Source organism: Ciona intestinalis, unplaced genomic scaffold (assembly GCF_000224145.3).
Source record: "Ciona intestinalis unplaced genomic scaffold, KH HT000074.2, whole genome shotgun sequence".
Lineage (NCBI taxonomy): Eukaryota > Metazoa > Chordata > Ascidiacea > Phlebobranchia > Cionidae > Ciona > Ciona intestinalis.
This window is the reverse complement of record NW_004190396.2, coordinates 143,538-163,863: the sequence shown is the minus strand read 5'-3', so window position 1 is coordinate 163,863 and position 20,326 is coordinate 143,538. Positions and strand designations below refer to the sequence as shown.

General features: G+C 36.0%; 5 protein-coding genes across 5 annotated transcripts; 4 read left to right on the top strand and 1 right to left on the bottom strand.

Moving 5' to 3' along the window:
- Nucleotides 1-387: 387 nt before the first annotated feature.
- LOC100178740 (N-acetylgalactosamine kinase-like) lies at nt 388-8,448 on the top strand. Its single transcript, XM_026838309.1, has 14 exons — nt 388-670; nt 1,348-1,476; nt 1,793-1,933; nt 2,373-3,002; nt 3,474-3,549; nt 3,747-3,883; nt 4,336-4,454; nt 4,676-4,794; nt 5,093-5,191; nt 5,538-5,690; nt 6,140-6,350; nt 6,685-6,883; nt 7,154-7,352; nt 7,864-8,448. The coding sequence occupies exons 4-13, from the start codon at nt 2,929-2,931 to the stop codon at nt 7,350-7,352; spliced, it is 1,386 nt and encodes a 461-aa protein (XP_026694110.1). The 5' UTR covers nt 388-670; nt 1,348-1,476; nt 1,793-1,933; nt 2,373-2,928; the 3' UTR covers nt 7,864-8,448.
- Nucleotides 8,449-9,016: 568 nt separating this feature from the next.
- Nucleotides 9,017-11,171, top strand: LOC100181886 (peroxisomal membrane protein 4-like). Its single transcript, XM_002126925.5, has 4 exons — nt 9,017-9,323; nt 9,535-9,597; nt 9,867-10,077; nt 10,270-11,171. The coding sequence occupies exons 1-4, from the start codon at nt 9,229-9,231 to the stop codon at nt 10,534-10,536; spliced, it is 636 nt and encodes a 211-aa protein (XP_002126961.1). The 5' UTR covers nt 9,017-9,228; the 3' UTR covers nt 10,537-11,171.
- A 40-nt stretch (nt 11,172-11,211) lies between these two features.
- LOC100184262 (UDP-galactose translocator) lies at nt 11,212-16,068 on the top strand. Its single transcript, XM_002126775.5, has 6 exons — nt 11,212-11,333; nt 12,258-12,443; nt 12,653-12,804; nt 13,124-13,246; nt 14,361-14,553; nt 15,099-16,068. Exons 1-6 carry the CDS (start codon nt 11,291-11,293, stop codon nt 15,416-15,418), a joined length of 1,017 nt encoding a protein of 338 aa, XP_002126811.1. The 5' UTR covers nt 11,212-11,290; the 3' UTR covers nt 15,419-16,068.
- On the bottom strand, nt 15,748-18,627 carry LOC100176430 (ADP-ribosylation factor-like protein 3). Its single transcript, XM_018815418.2, has 5 exons — nt 18,509-18,627; nt 17,556-17,699; nt 16,897-17,064; nt 16,419-16,604; nt 15,748-16,124 (listed from the first exon to the last, which is right to left on the bottom strand). Exons 1-5 carry the CDS (start codon nt 18,509-18,511, stop codon nt 16,077-16,079), a joined length of 549 nt encoding a protein of 182 aa, XP_018670963.1. The 5' UTR covers nt 18,512-18,627; the 3' UTR covers nt 15,748-16,076.
- A 735-nt stretch (nt 18,628-19,362) lies between these two features.
- On the top strand, nt 19,363-20,253 carry LOC100181062 (uncharacterized protein C8orf74 homolog). The gene has a single exon (XM_002122005.1). It carries the CDS (start codon nt 19,363-19,365, stop codon nt 20,251-20,253), a length of 891 nt encoding a protein of 296 aa, XP_002122041.1.
- The last annotated feature ends 73 nt before the right edge of the window (nt 20,254-20,326 follow it).

The following is a 20,326-nucleotide window of genomic DNA, read 5'->3' as shown; positions in this document are numbered from 1 at the left end:
CATTACCTAATGGTTACAGGCAACCGCGCTAACCACTGTGCCACGGCGTCTATTTACAGAATTTTATGACTGTACCCTCTCTGCTGTAAAAAAGTGTTGTTACTTAATAAACATGATTAGGAAATCTGGGATATTATGTGCCAACGTTATCCATCTTACCCCGCAGTGTAGAGTGTTAAACGGAGGTGGCAACAATATAGTAGGCGTATGCGGATAACACCGGTTTAGTAATATTGGGAACTCATTTAACTTTGCAAATATTATGACGAACATTAAAGTAATAAATATTATCGAAGAGGGTAATAACCACAACACTTCTGTTTTGTTAGGTTTATCAGCCACGATTTTACCCGTTAGTGTTTATTCACTCTTAATTTGCTGCTAATTTTCAAATCGTGGACTCATCCATCACTTCCACTCCCCATTTCGTAACATATTTATTATTACATTTCTATGTTTTATAACGTCATACTTCATATATAAACGGCAAGCGTCACGTTTCGCTGCATTCAGTTTTATTGCCTCGTAAAGTTAACATGTCGGACGAAATGGAAAACGAAAATTACAAAATGATTTGCAACCTCTCAAACCGAGCCAGATTCCGTTTTACGTCACCATACGAAGTTTCCATGAAGAGACGTTGTTTAAAACGTAGAGGATTAAGCCCAAAGTAAGCGATTTATTTTTTCCGCTGTGCAGAATATGGATTCCTGGTTTATTTTTCGCGTGCTCCCTACAAACGTTAGAATCCGCGCGGACAATCCGGTTCTTTGTTAAATTGCGGTGGGTGGGACAAATTATGGCTTGCATAAAAGTTTGCAACAAAATCACACATATGCCCGCCCTGCCTTAAGGTGGCTGTACACAGAAACCGTTTCGGTCCGTTTTTGTCCGTATTTGCGCGTAAAAAAAATGCAATACCCATTCTGTGTACAGCTACCTTTAGTTTGCCGACAGTTGTTGCGTGTTTGATGTCTGATGCGTTCAGTTGATCATACTGTGGTTCATAAGTTTATCAATGCGAGTTTATGTTCCTATATACAAAAGATCACAGAGACAAGTATCAGCGTTTTGCTGCACGCTAACAAAGGTTTATTTTAAACAAATTTTAGTAACTCAGTGTTGATTTGCTGCAACAGCCACACTTTTATTTAAAACTGTTTCCCACACTTTTTATCCATAGCGAGTTTTAACAACTTTCATTTTGCTGTTGATTCCCTTCTATAAATAACTTTATCTCCTTTATCGAAGAAATAATTATAATTTATGTTTTAAACACCCAGTTTAATACACATACCACCAACAACAATAATATACAACTTATACATTTCATCTTTTTGTTCCCAGAATATTTCCGCGTAAAGTTTTGGTCACAGAAGACATTGTGACATCACACCTCAATCAACTTCATATTTCAAACAATGTTCATAATTTTGAATCGAAACAAACGCTGTCGTTGGAAGAGATTGAAAGCAGGTGGATTGTAGTTGGTTCTATTGTATTATAAATTAATGGAGTGCCTACAATGCGCCTACAATATAGGCCAAAGTTGGCATATTGGTTCATTTGTGTAATAAGTATAACTTGTTTATCTTTGGATGAATGGTGTTACACCCAGTGGGGGTCACAAAACCTCATTATAAAAAAAAAATAATAATAAAAATTATTTGTAAATTACCCCCCCCCTCCCCCATTTTTTATTTCATTTTTTCAGTTGAAACTCCCCTTCACATTTTATTTCGTTCTATGCTGCTTCACCGTTACCTCTATACACCCCCTCCCATATACACAGGATAATCGACAGTGATGATGAGGAGGATCCCAACAACAAGATGCACGTTATACAAATATCTAAGGAGTATCAGGACGAAATAAATAAGTTTAAAAAAGAAATTTGGGGGTTTCAACCAAAAACACCACCAGCCATGCCAAGGTGAAATTGGGCCGTGTATTAGATTCTCTATTTTTGTGTGGTGGGCATCACATTCATGAAGCAAGTCGTCTTTATGTGATATATAAGCCCACAGTAGCGGCAACATCAGGCTTTGAATCCAGTATCCTATAGTTGGGAAAAGTTGTCGTAATCGCTAAACCATGGTTTCGACTTACTATGTAGCTGTGCTTTGTAATATGTTATATTATTATTAATATCTTTCTATTTCATGCCACCCCTTATAAATGTAATTTTTATATACAAAACTGAAGTGTTTTTTCTGCTGTTCTTGCTATCAGTATCAGGCATATGTTATATTATTAGTAAACACCGCTTTCGATTAGGGATGCACAGAACAGAATTCCTAATCTGTAAGATTTGATTCCTTTTGTCTAGGATATCCTAGAATACCTAATTTCAACACCCAACTACTTTACAGATTAGACCCCAACACAGCCGTTGTTTTATGGAAACCTCCTCCCAACCTTATAGTGGAAGCGATCAAACAAAGAAACAATGATGATAAACCACTGCCCGATATTATACAGGAGTGTCAATCAAACATGAACTGTCAATCAAACATGACCTGTCAATCAAACTTTCATATTAACTCTGATAATATTTTGAAATATTCTTCACAAGAAAATAATTTCGCCGACGAAGAAATGGAGTTATAACAATTATGCGACAAGCCAATGTTGCCGAAGTATCGCAAATGTTATTTAAATATTGTTTGTTTATTACTTTTGATAATGGTTTCTATGATGTCACAATCAACTCTTATATTATAACAATACCCATTTGTTCATGATGTCATGACAAACAAATTTAACGAAATATCGAATATTTTGTCTAAAAATGAATAAGTTTTATTATTTATTTATAAAAAACTTTTTGCTTTTGTTAAATGTAATGCTTCGCACAAAATTTCGCTTTTTATAATTTGTTCGTTTTTCAGCAGATATTGTACGCTAATAGAAATAGTATATAATATAATGGATCCTGTTGTTAATATTGTTTCTATGGATTTGGAAAGTTTGAAAGAAACGAATGTTGAAAGATATACCAGGTAAACCACGTATATACACAACACTACAGTGGCGTAATTAAGGGGTTTCAGGCTAGACAATCCCTTCTTTTGTGTAAAAATATATTTTTTAATTTAAAATTGTTTTATTTTTGTATCGCCAAGTTCTTTGTTAAACGCAGGGGTTCCCAATGTACTATTATGTTTATTGTGTGTCATGTTGATATCGTTTTGTCAATTTAACTAATAGTTACTGTATAAACAAGTTTTTTAATTAAAATGACATTGCTTAGTTTTGTTCAAAAGGTTGAAAAATAGGGAGACAATTGATTTTTAAAGGGGGCACGGAGTAAAAAAGGTTGGGAACCCTGGGTTTAGCACGAGAATACTTATTCCTTATTGTTCAAAAGTTAACTAATCAAGGTGTAAAGGTTTTTGGGTGTTTCAGATAAAAAAGGGTGATTTTGATAAAACATGTTACCCACACTAAATTACCTCACTACATACCACAAGGTACAAAACATTGATCGGAAAGTTTGTGGAGAAATTTAATGAAGATCCTCAGTTTGTAAGTCGTGCTCCTGGGAGGGTAAGTCGGTTCTATTCTATATATAATGTGCAACTAGTTCTATGGTTCTACTTTATATGGACATGCCATGAGATCTGCATGAAATGCGGGGTGTTGGCCAGTTTAGTACAAGAATTATAATTTTACCTCAAAACTTTAAAATTTTGTAAACCACTCACTAATATTCATCTTTCCCACCCTACAACTTCCACCCCCAGGTAAACTTGATAGGGGAACACATAGATTATTGTGGATATTCCGTCTTGCCGATGGCGTTAACACAAGATCTTAGTCTCGCTGTTCGAACAAACTCATCGACGGTGCTTCGTGTTTCAAACATTAACTCTGCGTTCAGGTAAAGTTGGATTTTAGTTGTTTATGTTCAGTTGTGTCTTTGTTTACTGGTAATGATAAAAAACGGCCACGGCGAAAATATTTGCGAGTCCAACTTGGGCTGAGTATTATTTAAGATATACCATACCAACGATCAGGAACAACAAAGGTTCCCGAAGTTGCAAAAGTTTTTGTAAAATGCCGCAAAAATTCACCGAACTTTTACCAATTAAAAATATCACGCTTTTTACCTAATCTTGGTATGGCAGGGCGATGACAGTCGTTATAACCATAGTGTTCTGTTTCATACACCTCGTGCCCATTTGTTTATACAAGCATCCATTGACAACTACACACTAGTTAAATTAGTTAAACTAGTTATATTTTCTGCTTTATATATAAAATACATTCTGGCTTGCTATACCTGAAGCCACAATAAAGTTATATTACTAATATATTAATACATCATCATAGTGATTACATTGGAGACACGACTACCTTCACCATCAACAGTGACAAACCAGCGTGGTTCAATTATATATTGTGTGGTATTAAGGGAATCATAGAATCATCTAATATTAGCAACCTACCAGGTTAGTGGTGTAGGGTGTCAGTGGTTCAATGCTTGCTACTTTTAGGTGGGAATGTGTTCTTGTGCAATTGGTCCAACCCAGTGGTCACTAATGGGTTGTAGTCTTGGGTGTTGGAGTAATGCCCCAACTTTGACCATAATTCCAGGTTCAGTGCCACGCTGCCTTAATCCCACTGCAGAACCTTTAAACCCTACATATAATGACCTTGATGCTTCTTTCAGGAATGGACATAATGGTTGATGGTAGCGTCCCCCAAGCCGCTGGTCTCTCCAGTTCAAGTGCTCTCGTGTGCGCTGCCGGGCTTGCAACCGCCCATGCGTGTAACTGTTCGCTGACACGGGTGAGGCCACATAAACATCTTATATTCATCATTGGTGTATTATATGAATGTAACTTATTTATCCTCGCATGGTGGGGCAACGACAGTAGTTATAATACGAGTGTTCTGTTTCATACACCTTGTGCCCGCTTAAGAGTTGTAACGTATGTAACTTTATGGGTGATTGTTTTATGTATGGCTGACAATTTGGACAACCCATTAGTGACCAGTGGGTTGGAGCAATTGTTGTTAAGTGTCCATGGACACATACGCCACAATGGTAGCTGCGATAAGTTTATAATGCTAACTTTATGTTTAGTTGGAACTTGCCGACATTTGCATGCGATGCGAGCATTACATCGGTACACAAGGTGGCGGTATGGATCAATCCATCTCGTTCCTCGCTCAACAGGGGATGGTAGGTTGATGTGTTGTTTCTACTTCAATAATGTGAGATAAAGTTAATATATTTTTTAAAAAAGGAAAAAGGGTTGAAAAAGAGAATGGAATTAGCAACAAAACGAAAGTCCTTAAACAGGCTACTGGTAAAAAGTAATTGAGTAAAAGCGTGAAATAAAAAACATGTACTTTGATATAATTAGTTTTGCTGTTAATTCCGTTCTCTTTGTTGTTTTTATTATTTTGATCTTTGCTATCGGATTCAAATAGATAAACAAAAAAAAGTTTTTTCATGAATTGACACACCAGGGGCCAGCGTACAGTTAAAAAACTACTATAACATCAATTAATGTTGGCTTCTCTAGGCAAAGTTGATTTCATTCAACCCCCTACGATCGGACAACGTCGTTCTACCCGATGGTGCCGTGTTTGTCGTCACAAACAGCTGTGTCACAATGAAGAAAGCCGACACAGCACATTTTAACACGAGGGTGACAGAATGCAAAGTGGCCGCACAGGTTGGTGGGAAAATGTGTTGTATTTGTGGGTGGTAGGACAGCTGGTATGTCAGTACATAGCTAGCAATGTAGCGCAGTTGTTTGGGTTGCTTCAAAACCGAAGGATACGAAGCAGCATCGCACACTTTCGATGGTGACAGCATCAGGACCTGAACAGTAATTTAGGACTTTGGGTGCTGTCACCATTGTGGGTGTGCGTCCTTGGCCAAGACATTTAAGCTCCAATCAACAAACCAAGTGCTTACTAATGGTATCAGGACCAAGCATTGAACCCGGTAACCTCCGGTTATAATGTAAGCACCCAACCACTGAGGTAGGTTATGTTACATTTTCTAAATTACAAATGTTTGTATTTTTAAGACAAAATAAAGTTCAAAATGTATGTTGCAACTTCTGTAAAAGCCCAGCGCAGAATACTATTTCTAATGTGTTGAACCTAAACGGTGCAGATGTTAGCTTCATGGAAATCATTAGATCGTAGCCAAGTAAAGACACTCGGCGACGTCCATGAGATGTTGGGTGTTGATCTCGATAGCATGGTTAAGATGGTGGAAGATCTGATGCATGATCATCCATATAATGTTGGGGAGGTTGGACAACAACTTGGAATGTCTGGGGAGGAAGTGAAGGAAAAACTACTGTTTAAAAATACAAGTCAAGGTGGGCGAATTTTGTTGGTGTTTAAATACCAAGGTTAGGACATATTGCAAACGAATATTCAAAATTTCCAAGACAGTTATCTTTGCTTGGAGGGGCAAGCTGGCAACATAAGCCGCAGCACCGAGCCTTGAACCCAACGCCCTCATGTTTATAGGGAATCACTTTAACCACTGTGCTACTAAAGATACAAGTTTTTGATACACCTGGCTGCTTATAAGTTACCACGAATGTAACTTTGTGGGTGATCTTACCTAAATATGCACTGCACAATGGTAGCAGCATTGAGCATCGAACGCGTATCTTTTGGTCTACAAATTTAAAAAATGTTTTCCAGTTGATTCGTTTAAACTGAAGCAGAGAGCAACGCATGTGTTCAGTGAAGCACGACGTGTGTTCAAATTTAAGGAGGTCTGCAGTGAGACTACCAACCCCCTCGTTAAACTAGGGGAGCTGATGAATGAAAGCCATGATAGTTGTTCACGATTGTACGAAGCAAGTTGTAAGGAACTGGACCAACTTACTGAGTTGTGCAGGTAATGGAATTCTTTGTATATCCGGGGTGTTTGTCGCAGCTGCGATTGTGGACGCATGTGACCTTGTGCAAGACACTAACGGCAATTGCCCAAACTCAGTGGCCACTAATGGGTTGTAGCACGTATCACTCTGGTTGTTGGGGTAATGGGCTAACTCTGGCCCAGGTCTCCTAGCATGCCTCACTGTAGGACTTCACCCATATAGAATAAAAGGTCCATCACTTGGCCATATATCTTTAGTACCTTTAACAATGTTAATTTTACCAACAGAAAGCACGGGGCATTGGGTTCAAGGTTCACCGGCGCTGGTTGGGGTGGATGTGCTGTATCGTTGGTACCCAGTGATAAACTAAACAGTTTCATTGGTTCGTTACGAACGAGTTACTATGCCAACATGAACGACGACGAGTTTGCGAAGGCTGTGTTCTTTACTGCCCCTGGTGGTGGAGCTGGAGTGTATGTTATATAGGTAGGGACTATAAAAATGAAATTTTATTAATATAATTATGGTCAAAAGTATTAATTATATGGTAACAACAGCATATAGGAGTCGTGACTCCTCTTTTATAACTATATGGTTTTATAATTCTATGAATGATCATTGTTTACTTCAAAATGGGACAAGAAAACAGAATGAAAAGGTGTCCCATCTTCCTTTACTATATATTTACAACTTATTTATCTCTTTACTTATGGCAGCAAAGATTAAATGTCCCCACTGCATAAAACAAAAGACTTTGTGGTCAGTTTCAATACAAACATACCAACCTATACACATATATATATGTGACACCAGTTTCTTCATTTTAAGCAAAGATGGTTATTTATACAATTATATATATCTGTAAATGTAATTGGTTTATTACCATATGGGACTATAAAAAAAGGGCTCTATTACCCCAACCTACTGTGCCATCTTACCCCAACCTACTATATAATGTTTAGCATATAATAGCAAATTTCAATTTATTTTTTCCCAGGTCTTGCCACACATCAAGTTCATCTTTAATTTCAAGTATCTAATATATTATCTCATCAACATCAAAATCATATAAATATCCATAATAGAAACAGTATTAAAACCTTCCTGTTGTTATGAGAAAGCAGTTTATTACAGATATTTTAATTTATAACTATAGTATATTCTGTGAATCTAACCTAGTCTGGGCAGTCAGAATTTAGTGTTACGAAATATATTAGAATTGATTCTATTTAAAAAAAGACTGACGATGCCATTTAAGCAAATTATCTCTCATATTATATACAATCTTTTTGGGCCTAATTTTTGTCTGTTTTGTATTTTGTAGCACTTCATAGTAACCTATAAAAAAGGAACAACTGTTTTTGATTCTTTTGTGTTTAAAATAATTGTTTTGACTTCTATGGTTTAAAACTGTTAATTGTATTCCAACATTTCGCCCGCTATTTACCAAGACTTTATCAAGTAGCAAAATATCTTCTATAATTTTAATAATATCCCGAATCCGTTTATTTTATTCATTGTGGATTATCATTACATATTGTGCAATTTTTCATACAAATTAAACTTAATATTGCAACATCTTTATTTTGTTGGGTAACTATATATTTGCCACTTCCATGCCCACGGTCGAGTTGCTGAAGCTATTGCAGTGTGTGGATAAGCAGACATGACATCTGGTTGGTTTGGTTATTTATATTCTCGTGTGTGGGAACCTGAGTGACTTATCCATGGTTGCCACTTCCATGCCCACGGTCAAGCTGCTGAAGCTATTGCAGTGTGTGGAAAAACAGGCATGACATCTGGTTGGTTTGGTTATTTATATTCTCGTGTGTGGGAACCTGAGTGACTTATCCATGGTTGCCACTTCCATGCCCACGGTCAAGCTGCTGAAGCTATTGCAGTGTGTGGATAAGCAGACATGACTTTTGGTTGGTTTGGTTATTTATATCAAAAATGTAAATATACTTTAAAATATTTGTCGCGCATGAACAAATGTGTTCCCACTATACAATGACCAATATGGGACCAGTAATGGCGGTTGGTTTTCCAACATTAACGTTGTTCAAATACCTAGGGAATAGGGATCAAAGTCCGATTTAAAACTGCAGGTGCGGCAATGTTAACAGTTTATTTGAAAATATGATTTAATCTATGTTTGTATAGCGTTTGTATGCTTCTTTGTGAAAGATTATATTGTACTATTTAGTTGCCTGCAGAGTTTAGTAACGGAGTTTTAGGCGCATACTTGTTCGCGCTATGATAATGAATCTATGGATGTAACCTATATGCGTGTTGAGCGTGTAAGTTTATAACTGCGTTTTGTGTACCAGCAGGTTACTGTTAGGTTTTGTAAACGGTCAATATGTCAAGTTTATTGCAAATAATCAACCAGACTCTGCAATCTGGGAACCATCAGCAAATATTATCTTTGCTCAAGGGGATCAGGAATGGAATAGTGTAAGTTTGTCTCTATGCTCAAACTATTAGCCATTCAAAATCTCTCACCCACAAAGTTACATACGTGGTAACTCGTAAGCGGGCATGAGGTGTATGGAACAGAACACCCGTGTTATAACGACTGTTGTTGCCGCGTCATGCAAGGATAAATAAGTTCCATACATTCTAACATTCATAGTCTACCCTAGCTAACATAAACTTCTTATTCCAGGTACGGAGTAAAGATACGTTTTCCTCACGCGCTTGTGATGACTTTCCTTTTCAAAGATGTTCCGTAAGTTGGTTTATTCACATAGGTATTGATACTGATTATATTATTTTCATAAGCGCCAAACTTTGTAAAACACAGGGGAGGCAGGGATAGTTAGACACACAATCCTGTGAAACAAATCTAACTTATTGGTTGTAATGTTTACTGATTAATGCAGTGTAGAAAAATTAACATTTATGTTTTTGCTCTTATCTTTCAACCAATTAGTTTATTACAACTGCATTTATTTTGCAATCACTAGTAAACTAAGCTCATCATATTTTTATTTCCAGATTAAAAGACAAAATTCGTTTAATATTGCGAGCCACTTACCAGCACGCAAGGAACTTAGCGCAGTTCACGTTTTTATACAAACTTTTGACGACGACTTTATCCAAAACATCCTCGAAACCCAGCGTTGGTAAAAACCCGCTTCATGTGATTCCCGCAGCTGCGTTTGCCGGGTATCTTGTGTTTGGGGAGAAAAACCCGATCAATATGCAGGTGTGGTGTGTTTGGTTGGATATGTAACCTAATTAACTAAATACTGATAACCAATCTTCCATGAAGTTACATAGGTGGTAACTCGTAAGCAGGCACGAGGTATATGAAACAGAACACCCGTGTTATAACGACTGTCGTTGCCCCGCCATGCAAATAAGTTTCATTCATTTAAACATTTCATTGTCTTCCCAGATCAACATGTACCTTCTGTCGCGCATAATATTTGGTCTGTGTCGAGTTGCGACGGAACGAGGTTATTTTCCGTCAGAAGAAAAATTAAACGGGGTCAAAATATTCCCTGTGTTTGCTGCAACAATGTGGGGGGTGGTGTTATGGTTATTTGAGAACCATAAACATACTTTGCAACCCTCCCTCCAAGCTTCAATGACTTATTTATATCATGATAGCAATAAATGGAATAATATTTGGGATTTTTTGGTCTACAATAAATTACCGTAAATATTTTTGAATAAGGTTTTTAATTTATGATAAATTGTCTTTATATACAGGGCATGCACTATAACATTTGTGCAATGTAAAACTAAAAGACCAATATAATTATTTTTTTTCTTGCTATACTTCCTGTCACTAATGAAGTTCCACCTATTTAAAACAAAATATGCAAAAGTTCTTTTTAATAAGTGAATATAACTGATTGTTCCTCGCATGGGCGGGAAAATATGGGAGTTATAACATGGGTGTTTCCTATAGGTTTCTTAAGTTACCTTCATTCGTATTTAGACAATTGTTCCCAAACCTATTTCAGTTGATTTTTATATATATTTTACCCAGTGTTGTTTAGTATTGTGCAGTTTAAAGTAATTATAATCTTTAATAAGATTGACAAAATCTACTTCAAATTAAATCATATTACTTGTTTGCTAAATCAAAATTTTATTTGTTGTAATTATAATCATTAATACAAAATCCGTTTGTTTTGTAGTAAATTATTTATATACAGATATTAATCGTTGTGTTAATTGCAAATTGAAGTGGTAATGTAAATCAGTGCCCGTATATAAACTCTGATTTATATAAATGTTTTGGTCAAATCTTGGAAATTATTTTAAAATACACCCCGTTTTCGCGAAGAGTATAAGATGTTTATGTAAATCAGCCGCGTCTGCAGTTTACCAAAAAGTGAAAAATTCCCCGAAAATTTTGTTTTGAGTTTAATGTGGAGCTAGAAGTTCAATAAATTTCCTGTCAATAAATGGGAGGGGTATCTGACGACGAAAAACGCCCCAATATGCCAGGTACGATGCTTTAATATTAATATTCTAATATATTTGCTGTATAAATAAATTAAAATAATGTTATAATTACGACACACCGGTAAAATGTTAAAATTTGCCGTTAACGTGGCAAATCATCAAAGTTAGCAATCAATTGTTGCGACTGAAGTAATTTAATCGCTATTTCCTGGAGTTTAAATTACCGGATGCTGTCGGTCCTTCCTGTAATGACGTAATAAACCTTTATAATGCTATTAATGCATGTAGTAATATTAACGCTGGTATTATCGTGGTGTGTTTTTATAAAAAAAGCTTTGCTTAATATTTATTAATTTGGCACTAGTGAAGGTTCCTCTGGTTTGTTACAGATTAGGGGGCTGGTGGAAAAGTGTTTTGAAGTTTGCTGGTAGTTGGCGGTTAGTATATGGATAGATTAGTTAGCAGATAACGTAGGGGGGAGGATTCTTCACTAGCACCATTTAGTTTAGTTTATAAAGTTGTTAGTAGTTAGGGCAGTGAACATTGTTATTTATAGTTATTTAGTAAGTGGCATTGGTTTAACAGTTGCTACTGATAAGTTAACAAAGTAAACAGGGTTTGTATTGAAACTGAACCATATGATTAAAGGCACTTTACAGTTGAATATTAAAACCCAAAACTAAATACTTTGTTGCATGTTTTGGGAGGTTATCTTTAGTGCTTCAGACATGAAGTTTCAATACAAACATAACAAACCTTACACACATGACACAGTTGTCATTATTTTCATAAGTTTCGGTTAAAACTAAAACCATCTTTAATGATGTGGGAAGGTAAAATGTAAACTGCGTAGTATGTATCTATATATATATCTGTTTAAATTGATTCAAATTATAAAACTAAGGTAATGACATTATTATAAAACAAGTATTTAGACTTTTTGTAAAAAGTTCTTCTGTTTTTCAGCCGCAGCAGCGAATATGAAATATGTTTCGCTTGCTTTTCTTATCTTTCAAAACGCGACTCTTATTTTAAGTATGAAATATGCACGTAATAAAGAGGGTGATCAATTCTTTGCAACGGTTGCCGTAGTTACCGCAGAGTTGCTTAAACTTACAACCTCCCTTACCATTATGCTGGTCGAGAAAAAGGGTAAGAATTTAAAATAATTAAGTAGTTTTTACCTGCACTGTGTTTTAACAATTGTCAGTTTTGTCGCTAATTTAATTCTCTTTATTGTTTTAATTAGTTTGATCTTCGTTATCGTATTTGAGAAGATAAATAACAATATATAAATATGTTTGTTATGTTAAATATTATTGGTGAATATCAACCAACATCGTGATCTTTGCTTATTGCAGGAAATGTAAAGGATTGGTTGAGCTATCTTCATCAGAATATAATCCTTCAACCTCTCGATACGATGAAAGTTTTCATCCCGGCCATTATTTACATGATTCAAAACAACCTTCTTTACATTGCGGTGTCTAACCTACCTGCTGCTACTTTTCAGGTCGGTTGGAATGAATGGGTGTAACTTGTTTATTCTTGGTGGAGGGCAATGACAGTATAAACAGGTGTTCTGTTTCATACACTTCGTGCCAGCTTACAAGTTACCACGTATGTAACTTTGTAGATGATTGTTTTTTGTATGGCTGATAATTTAGACAACCCATTAGTGATCACTGGTTTGAAGCAATTACCGCTAAGTGTCTTGCCACAAACCCTATCATTGAATAGCCATATGTATAGAACCATATTTAAAAACGGTATCATGACATCACACCCCCATTATGACATCACACCACTTATTAAAACATCATACACCACAGGTAACGTACCAGTTAAAGATATTAACGACGGCCATGTTTTCGGTGTTCATGCTTGGACGATCACTTTCTAAACTACAATGGGGTTCAATGTTGTTGTTGTTTATTGGGGTGGCCACTGTGCAGGTGGGAGCTTGACTGGTTTTGAATTTACTGGTTTTTATTGAAGTTACAAACCTATTAACAAAAAATAAAGAGCAATCGTAAAGTGTTGTCTATATGTCGTCGTCTATGAAGAGATGTTTTCCAATTGGACATCGCTGGGGTGGCAAGGTTGGACCTTAAGCTTTATGTTACTTTTATTTATAAATCGATGACACTGCACAGTAGCACAGCCCGAAAAAGGGGTTCGATTTTCTGCATAAAAGTTTGTGTGAATGTTCATCAACATGTCTAATGCTATGACTCAATAATTTTGTTTGTTATGAAGTCACTTGTATAGCTGACATAACACCTTTGTTGGAGGATCATTGATGCTCCATCTCTTGAACATACAATATATTTTATACATACCTCAATAAAACATAATACGATAATTTTCGCAAATCTTCGGTGACGTTACGTTAGAAAACTATACACTGAATGACTTGGCAAAGGTGTGAATCCAAATTGAAGGCATTAATCATTTATTTAAGGGAACAGTTAAATGATATATTATGTAAATATATTCATTTTAGTTTAAATACAATTAAATAATTCAACTTCAACTATATACTGAAATAAATATGTTTAAATGTTATATTTATACAATGTTCCCCAAAATAAAGATACAGTAATTATATGTGAATGTGATGTATTTAGAATAACATGGTAGATTTGTTATTTATCATTCTATAATGGTTTCTGAGGCGTGGAGCGTGTTATGCCACGTAATCTTACGCAATTCCACCCATATTCCGTGTCACACCTTGTCTAAAACCTCACCTATGTAGATTTATAAAGATTGATAAAACGCACACAATAGTGTAGTTGAGTGTGTTCTTTTCAAAACTATGTTTTAAAAATAATATTTGTATGTTTTCTTAACTTTAATTATAAACACAGGGGAGGCAGGGATAGTTAGACACACAATCCTGTAAAGCAAATCTAACTTGTAATGTTTACTGATTAATGCAGTGTGAATATCTAGGGTTGGCCTGCCCACCCTGCCACCCCAGGTTTGGTGCCTATGGTTCTATACAAATTTATATCCTAACATCTTAATGTATCTTAATATATTGATGAATCATTCCTCACCCAGGTTGAGGTTCAATCTTCAAGTGCCAACCCCACCTCACCCACCCAACAAAATGCCTTCCTTGGTCTAGCTGCGGTTATTGTGTCTTGTTTATCATCAGGATTTGCCGGGGTTTACTTTGAAAAAATATTAAAAGGATCAAAATGTTCGGTTTGGATGAGGAATGTTCAGCTTAGTTTGTTTGGTGTTGTAACAGGTTAGTTGTGTTTGTGTTGCATCGTACAAGCAATAGAAGGTGGCTTGAGGCTTAAGCTGCCACAAAGGTCACATAAAATGTAGAATGTCAGATTTTTAGCTTGTTTGGGGTCGTATCCAGTGTGTTGCTTATTGTTGCGGTGTGGTGACACAAAATATTGGTAACTAAACAAAGCGCTGTGGCATTAAAACTTATTGTTGTTATCAGATACACGCATAGGGTGGGTACCGTTGCAATGTTATAGGGTGCTAAGCATCCCAATTTAAATGGCAAATTTTAAAAATATTTTAAAAATTAGGCAGCAATTTTATAATGGTCTTTTGTTTAAAAACCTGCTGCTATGCAAAAGACAAAACAAACCAATTGACAAGGAATACACAATGTTCACACACCGGCAGACGCATGATTTTTTGTTAAATCTTTTCGCATCTGTGTCTGCTCACGGACGTGAATAAAGAATCCCTTCCCTCTAAAAATGTTTCTGCTAACAATGACGCCAATGCATACGTGTGTCAACTCAGTGTTAAAAAGGAATCTATTTCTAGGAATTATTGGAGTTTTGACCAAAGATGGAACTCAAGTCGTTGAAAAAGGTTTTTTCTTTGGTTTCAGCCCGTTAGTGGTATTTATAGTTTCCAACCAAGCTTTCGGTGGATTGTTGGTTGCATTGGTTATCAAATACGCAGACAATATACTTAAAGGATTTGCCACATCAGTATCAATAATAATTTCCACCATTTTTTCGGCACTTTTTCTAGGTTTCCATATCAGCACTATGTTTATTATTGGCGCGACGTTGGTAATCACTGCTGTATATTTATACAGTCTACCAAAGCCAGAACCGTCGTTGCCACGCACAACTTAATTGTGTTAGCCATAAAGTAGCATTAATATATTATGTCTATTATGCTATGAAAGCAGCAATAATATATAGGCACACCACACCATGATAATTAAAGGCACCAAACCATTATAAACACAGGGGAGGCAGGGATAGTTAGACACACAATCCTATGAAACAAATCTAACTTATTGGTTGTAATGTTTACTGATTAATGCAGAAATTCCAGGGTTGGTCTGCCCACCCTGCCACCCCACGTTTGGCGCCTCTTAATTGATAGCCTTAATGTTATGTTTATGTCTGTAGTATTGTTTGATAGTTTTCTATAAGAGGTAACAAAATATTTTATGCAGTTTTTTTGCAGAATATGTTTTATTTCCGTAGCACTTTGCGTGGTGCGTGGGCATTTATTTTACACATTTTATATCCAAGTACTTTGATTGCAATTTATATCATTAGGTGTGTTTTAATAAACTGTACTACATCATGTTCTGTCCACAAAGTAACAAAAACAACAAAACTGGAGTGTATAGTGTTACTGTACCATTTTGCACAGTGAGTATATGTTTAATTTAAGTTGTTTGGCAGAAAAAGATCAATTGCTGTTATATATACGACATAATTATTATACGACCCTTCAGTATAAAATATTACAAAAATATTCGAGCAAAAAATATGTTGATCATTTCTTCTTCTTTGAAACCGTCTTCATCACCCATTCAAGCCCGTCCTGTGTAATAATAGGGGTTGTGGTGTCATAAATATGATGATACAGCTGCATTTTAAATGGCTGAAGAATAATTGGTTCAAGGCTCGTTGCTGCCACCATTGTGGGCATATTGCTTCAACCCAGTGGTCACTAATGAGTTGCCCAAATTGTCAGCTATACAGAAAAACAATCACCCACAAAGTTACATACGTGGTAACTGGAAAGCAGGCACAAGGTGTATGAAACAGAACACTTGTGTTATAACAACCATCATTACCCCCCATGAAAATATACACCCCCGATGCCCCCACCGACCTGTATGCCTTCCCCTTTAAGTGCGGAACAAGCTTGTATCTGGTACGTTCTCCCACTCAAGGTATGGAGACTTAAACCATCAGCAATATCCGATGCTGGGGCTGCTTGTAATAAATCTTGTTTGTTTGCAAACACCAACAATGGAACGCCGCTCAACTTTTCATCAGTTACTAATTCTTCTAATTCCTGGAAACAAAATGGTGGTCAATGAATTTTATCTGCAGCTTGTCAATTTTAATAGAAATTAAAGGCAGGACATTCTGTTGTATATGGTTAATACACCATGGAATGTGGGGCAGAGTTGGCCCATTACCCCAACACCCTGGGTGTGATACACCATGAGAATCTAAGATTCGGGCATAATAGACAACAATGTTTGCACACGATGTAAGAATAACTCTTTTTAAACCCTAAATATTAAAACAAGTAAAAACAACCAATTTACAGCCTTTCTTTATCCCCCCCCCCCCCCACTTACAACTCCAGTTTCTTCCAATCGTTTCTTATCCGTGCTATCAACAACATAAATCAAAACATCGGTGTTTTCAAAGTAGTTTCTCCAGTAAGGTCGAATCCTTCGTTGACCTCCAATGTCCCACACATTTAACTTGAAGCCCTGGCTTTGAACGCTCTTAATATTAAACCCCTGCAAACAAAACATTAATCATTCACATTGGATCCAGTAATTAGAACCAGGTAATTAATTATCAACAACGTTACCCAACTTATTGGGCCGACTGCGGTTCAAATTTCAGGCCTAACTGAAGTGTCTCCCCATATAGAACATACATATGTGTTAATGGGCTGACTAAAATCTCTGGTCCAATGGCGTGCCTTGCTCTTGTAAAAGGGCTCGAGGTGTATGAAACAGAACACCTGTGTGATAATGACTACAGTTACGCCGCCATGCGAGGATAAATAAGTTACATACATGGTAACTCGTAAGCAGACACGAGGTGTATGAAACAGAACACCCGTGTAATAGTGACTGTCGTTGCCCCGCCATGCGAGGATAAATAAGTTACATACGTGGTAACTTGTAAGCTGGCACGAGGTGTATGAAACAGAACACCCGTGTAATAATGACAATGGTTGCCCCGCCTTGCGAGGATGAACGATTCACATTCACCACGTCACCTGTGTTGGGGTAATATGGTTTATATCTTCCGATGCGAGTTTCTTTAAGATCGTTGTTTTTCCAGCATTGTCGAGGCCTAACAACAGAATACGAAGTTCTTTGTTCGATTCCGATTTTAATTTCCGCAATAATTTCAACAAACCCTAGGGAACAATATTTATGGGTGGTGGAACAATATTTATGGGTGGTGGAACAATATTAATGGGTAAAATTTATTTTGTTTTCTAACGACTGTTGTTCTGCTGTTAATTCCCACCTTTTGTAATGTAAAATATAGCCAACCAAAGTATAGGTGGAAGATATATTTATTTTAATCCAATCAAAGATCAGATTATTTAAACAATGACTAAAATTAGCGGTAAAAGTTTCCATATTTATGACATCATAAAGAATGTGATGAGCAGTCACCCACGTCGGCAAATAATTATCCCTTCACTTGTTTATCGTTCATTATTCATCTTTATAATTTATTCACGAAAGAAAAGTAGGCCGTTGTCATGGCAACTACGTCAACAATGTAGAAGCATTGTCAAGTAACAATTATGTTTATGATGTCATAACTCGTCTCTTTGTACAATAACAAATTAATTTTATTAGTTATGGCAATGAAACTTACAGTAATATGCAAAACACAAAAATTTAGACTTTGTTCTTCGTATAAACCAAACATAATATAATGCGGATATTTCATTATGCCTGGTAGCAGAAATAATACAAAAGAAAGAAAGTAACTGTAAAACAACAGTCGTTATATGAATGTCATAATTATTTGTTTTTATTCAAACAAATTGATATTTATAAAACAATAAATGATGATGAAATGAAAAAGGCAAAGTTTTTAAAATCAAAAAGAGAATTAAATTTGTTTAAAACGGTTTTAAACATTAATGAAACTAAACACATGTTCACAATTTAAATTAAAAATATTGTTTTAAAAGAAATAAAAACTTACCATGATTAACTATGATGTCACACAAGTGATATTGTCTAAAACTGCTGACTCACAATTGACTATTATGCTTATTGTCAGCAAATTTCAAATAAGAAAAGTTTTCAAGTCTGAAAATAAATGCAATGTGAAACATACACTGTTGACTGTTGAAACACTTATTACTGTCATTCGAACCCAATCACAACTATTCACGTTAAAAAAGGAAACTAAATTCCTTAACCAGCAAAAGTGTTAAGAATATACATAAATACCCTGTATAACGAATAGGATATTCAAAACAAATCCAAAATTACAATTGTAAACGTCGTACATCGCTTATATTGCTTTAGAAGCCGCAAAAATCAATGAAATTTTAATCTTTCGTTTCATCTCCAGCTGTTGACGACGGTAAATAAAAAAGCGGTGTCCATAATAACAGCGGTTGCACCGAGATCGTATAATAAACATATGTTTTGGAGCTTTTTGGAAAATTTAATGATTATATTTCAGTAAAACAGTTAGAAAATAACTAATATAAAGTAATTTTTTGAATTGTGTGTTATAATTAATGTAACTATTCAGTAATAAACTAATCTGTGTAATATTGAGTTTGTTTTTGCACTAGACAGTTTCTTATAATGATTTTTTTCACCACAGCTGTTTTAAAATACTAGTTTTTCATTATTTAAAAACAAAAAATAAAATATAAAAATGAATTTAAGTTATTTTATAAAAATATTCTACCACAAGAAGCGCTACCGAGCAACGGATTGTTTTGATTTTTCGTATCGAGGATAAATTTGCCGACGGTTCGAAAAACATGGAATAGTTTGAAAATTGACGTTTAAACCGATTTATTGCAATTAAAAGTTAAAATGGATAATTTAAACCTAAATGAAGTAAAGCACATCGCTAATATTTCAAAAGCACGTGGACAGCAGCTACTAGCGCGTCATTTGCGCCTCCTGGATGTTAACTTTAACGAGGATCTTCGTTCCGGAGCTCTTGTGGATTATTATTACGATGTTTTACAATTTGCTACAAACCGTGGAATGCCTTGGAGAGAAGTTGCTCAAAGCTTAAAGTTCGCTGAAGGTTTTTTCCAAGTTTTCATCAACGCGTCGCTCGTGAAGTCGATCGCTGCTTTACATTCGTTGTCGCTCGACTTCACAGCTAACGGGCGCATGGGGTTGGAAAATATGAAGCTGCTGATTCAGTATCTAACCAACACTGTGCTCGCTAATTTCAACCTTTACAAGTTTGTGTTTGGTGAATATCGGGATGAAGATAGAAAGAAGGCGCATCTTAAAGTTGAAGTGTCTCAGCCTTGCATGGAACTTAGGGAGGCACAGACTTTGGAGGTTTGGAGGTATGAGCACCGTCTGAATGACATTAAAATCGAGGAGGAGCAAAAGTTCGCCATCCTCCAGATGGAAGAAGATCAAATGATAAAGAGAGCTTGCGACAAGGAGGCGAGAATTGACGAGAAATTATCGGAGCAGGAAAAGTTATTGGATGTTGATGTTAAAATCGCTGAAGCGTTAATTTCCACGCTGACAGCAAACAAAGTTGAGATTGCTGCGGAAGACATCGGGATCGAGATGAAAAAGATGAAGACCACAGCTGAGATCGCGGCATCCATACAAGCGGTCCCTCTTCCTTCATCCATGGAGAAACCTCTGCAAAAAATCCCGAAACCAAAATCCCCGGGAGCTTCAAGGAAATCTTCCGGCAAGTCGACATCATCCAAGAAAAAAAGAAAATAATTTGGCAAAAATTGACTTTGTGGGTAAAATATGGTTTGGAATGTGGATGACACTGTTTGTTTTTCATTGTTTT

What these genes read in the sequence shown, in the direction of transcription:
- LOC100178740 (XM_026838309.1), top strand. Translation starts at nt 2,929, where the DNA reads ATGGATCCTGTTGTTAATATTGTTTCTATGGATTTGGAAAGTTTGAAA. An exon ending in GTAACTGTTCGCTGACACGG is followed by an intron (nt 4,795 to 5,092) that starts GTGAGGCCACAT and finishes CTTTATGTTTAG; the next exon opens with TTGGAACTTGCCGACATTTG. An exon ending in GTTTAAAAATACAAGTCAAG is followed by an intron (nt 6,351 to 6,684) that starts GTGGGCGAATTT and finishes AATGTTTTCCAG; the next exon opens with TTGATTCGTTTAAACTGAAG.
- LOC100181886 (XM_002126925.5), top strand. Translation starts at nt 9,229, where the DNA reads ATGTCAAGTTTATTGCAAATAATCAACCAGACTCTGCAATCTGGGAAC. An exon ending in GGGATCAGGAATGGAATAGT is followed by an intron (nt 9,324 to 9,534) that starts GTAAGTTTGTCT and finishes TTCTTATTCCAG; the next exon opens with GTACGGAGTAAAGATACGTT. An exon ending in TTCCTTTTCAAAGATGTTCC is followed by an intron (nt 9,598 to 9,866) that starts GTAAGTTGGTTT and finishes TTTTATTTCCAG; the next exon opens with ATTAAAAGACAAAATTCGTT.
- LOC100184262 (XM_002126775.5), top strand. Translation starts at nt 11,291, where the DNA reads ATGGGAGGGGTATCTGACGACGAAAAACGCCCCAATATGCCAG. An exon ending in AAAACGCCCCAATATGCCAG is followed by an intron (nt 11,334 to 12,257) that starts GTACGATGCTTT and finishes TCTGTTTTTCAG; the next exon opens with CCGCAGCAGCGAATATGAAA. An exon ending in TACCTGCTGCTACTTTTCAG is followed by an intron (nt 12,805 to 13,123) that starts GTCGGTTGGAAT and finishes CATACACCACAG; the next exon opens with GTAACGTACCAGTTAAAGAT.
- LOC100176430 (XM_018815418.2), bottom strand. An exon ending in GATTGGAAGAAACTGGAGTT is followed by an intron (nt 16,605 to 16,896) that starts GTAAGTGGGGGG and finishes TTTTGTTTCCAG; the next exon opens with GAATTAGAAGAATTAGTAAC. An exon ending in TTAAAGGGGAAGGCATACAG is followed by an intron (nt 16,125 to 16,418) that starts GTCGGTGGGGGC and finishes ATTATTACACAG; the next exon opens with GACGGGCTTGAATGGGTGAT.
- LOC100181062 (XM_002122005.1), top strand. Translation starts at nt 19,363, where the DNA reads ATGGATAATTTAAACCTAAATGAAGTAAAGCACATCGCTAATATTTCA.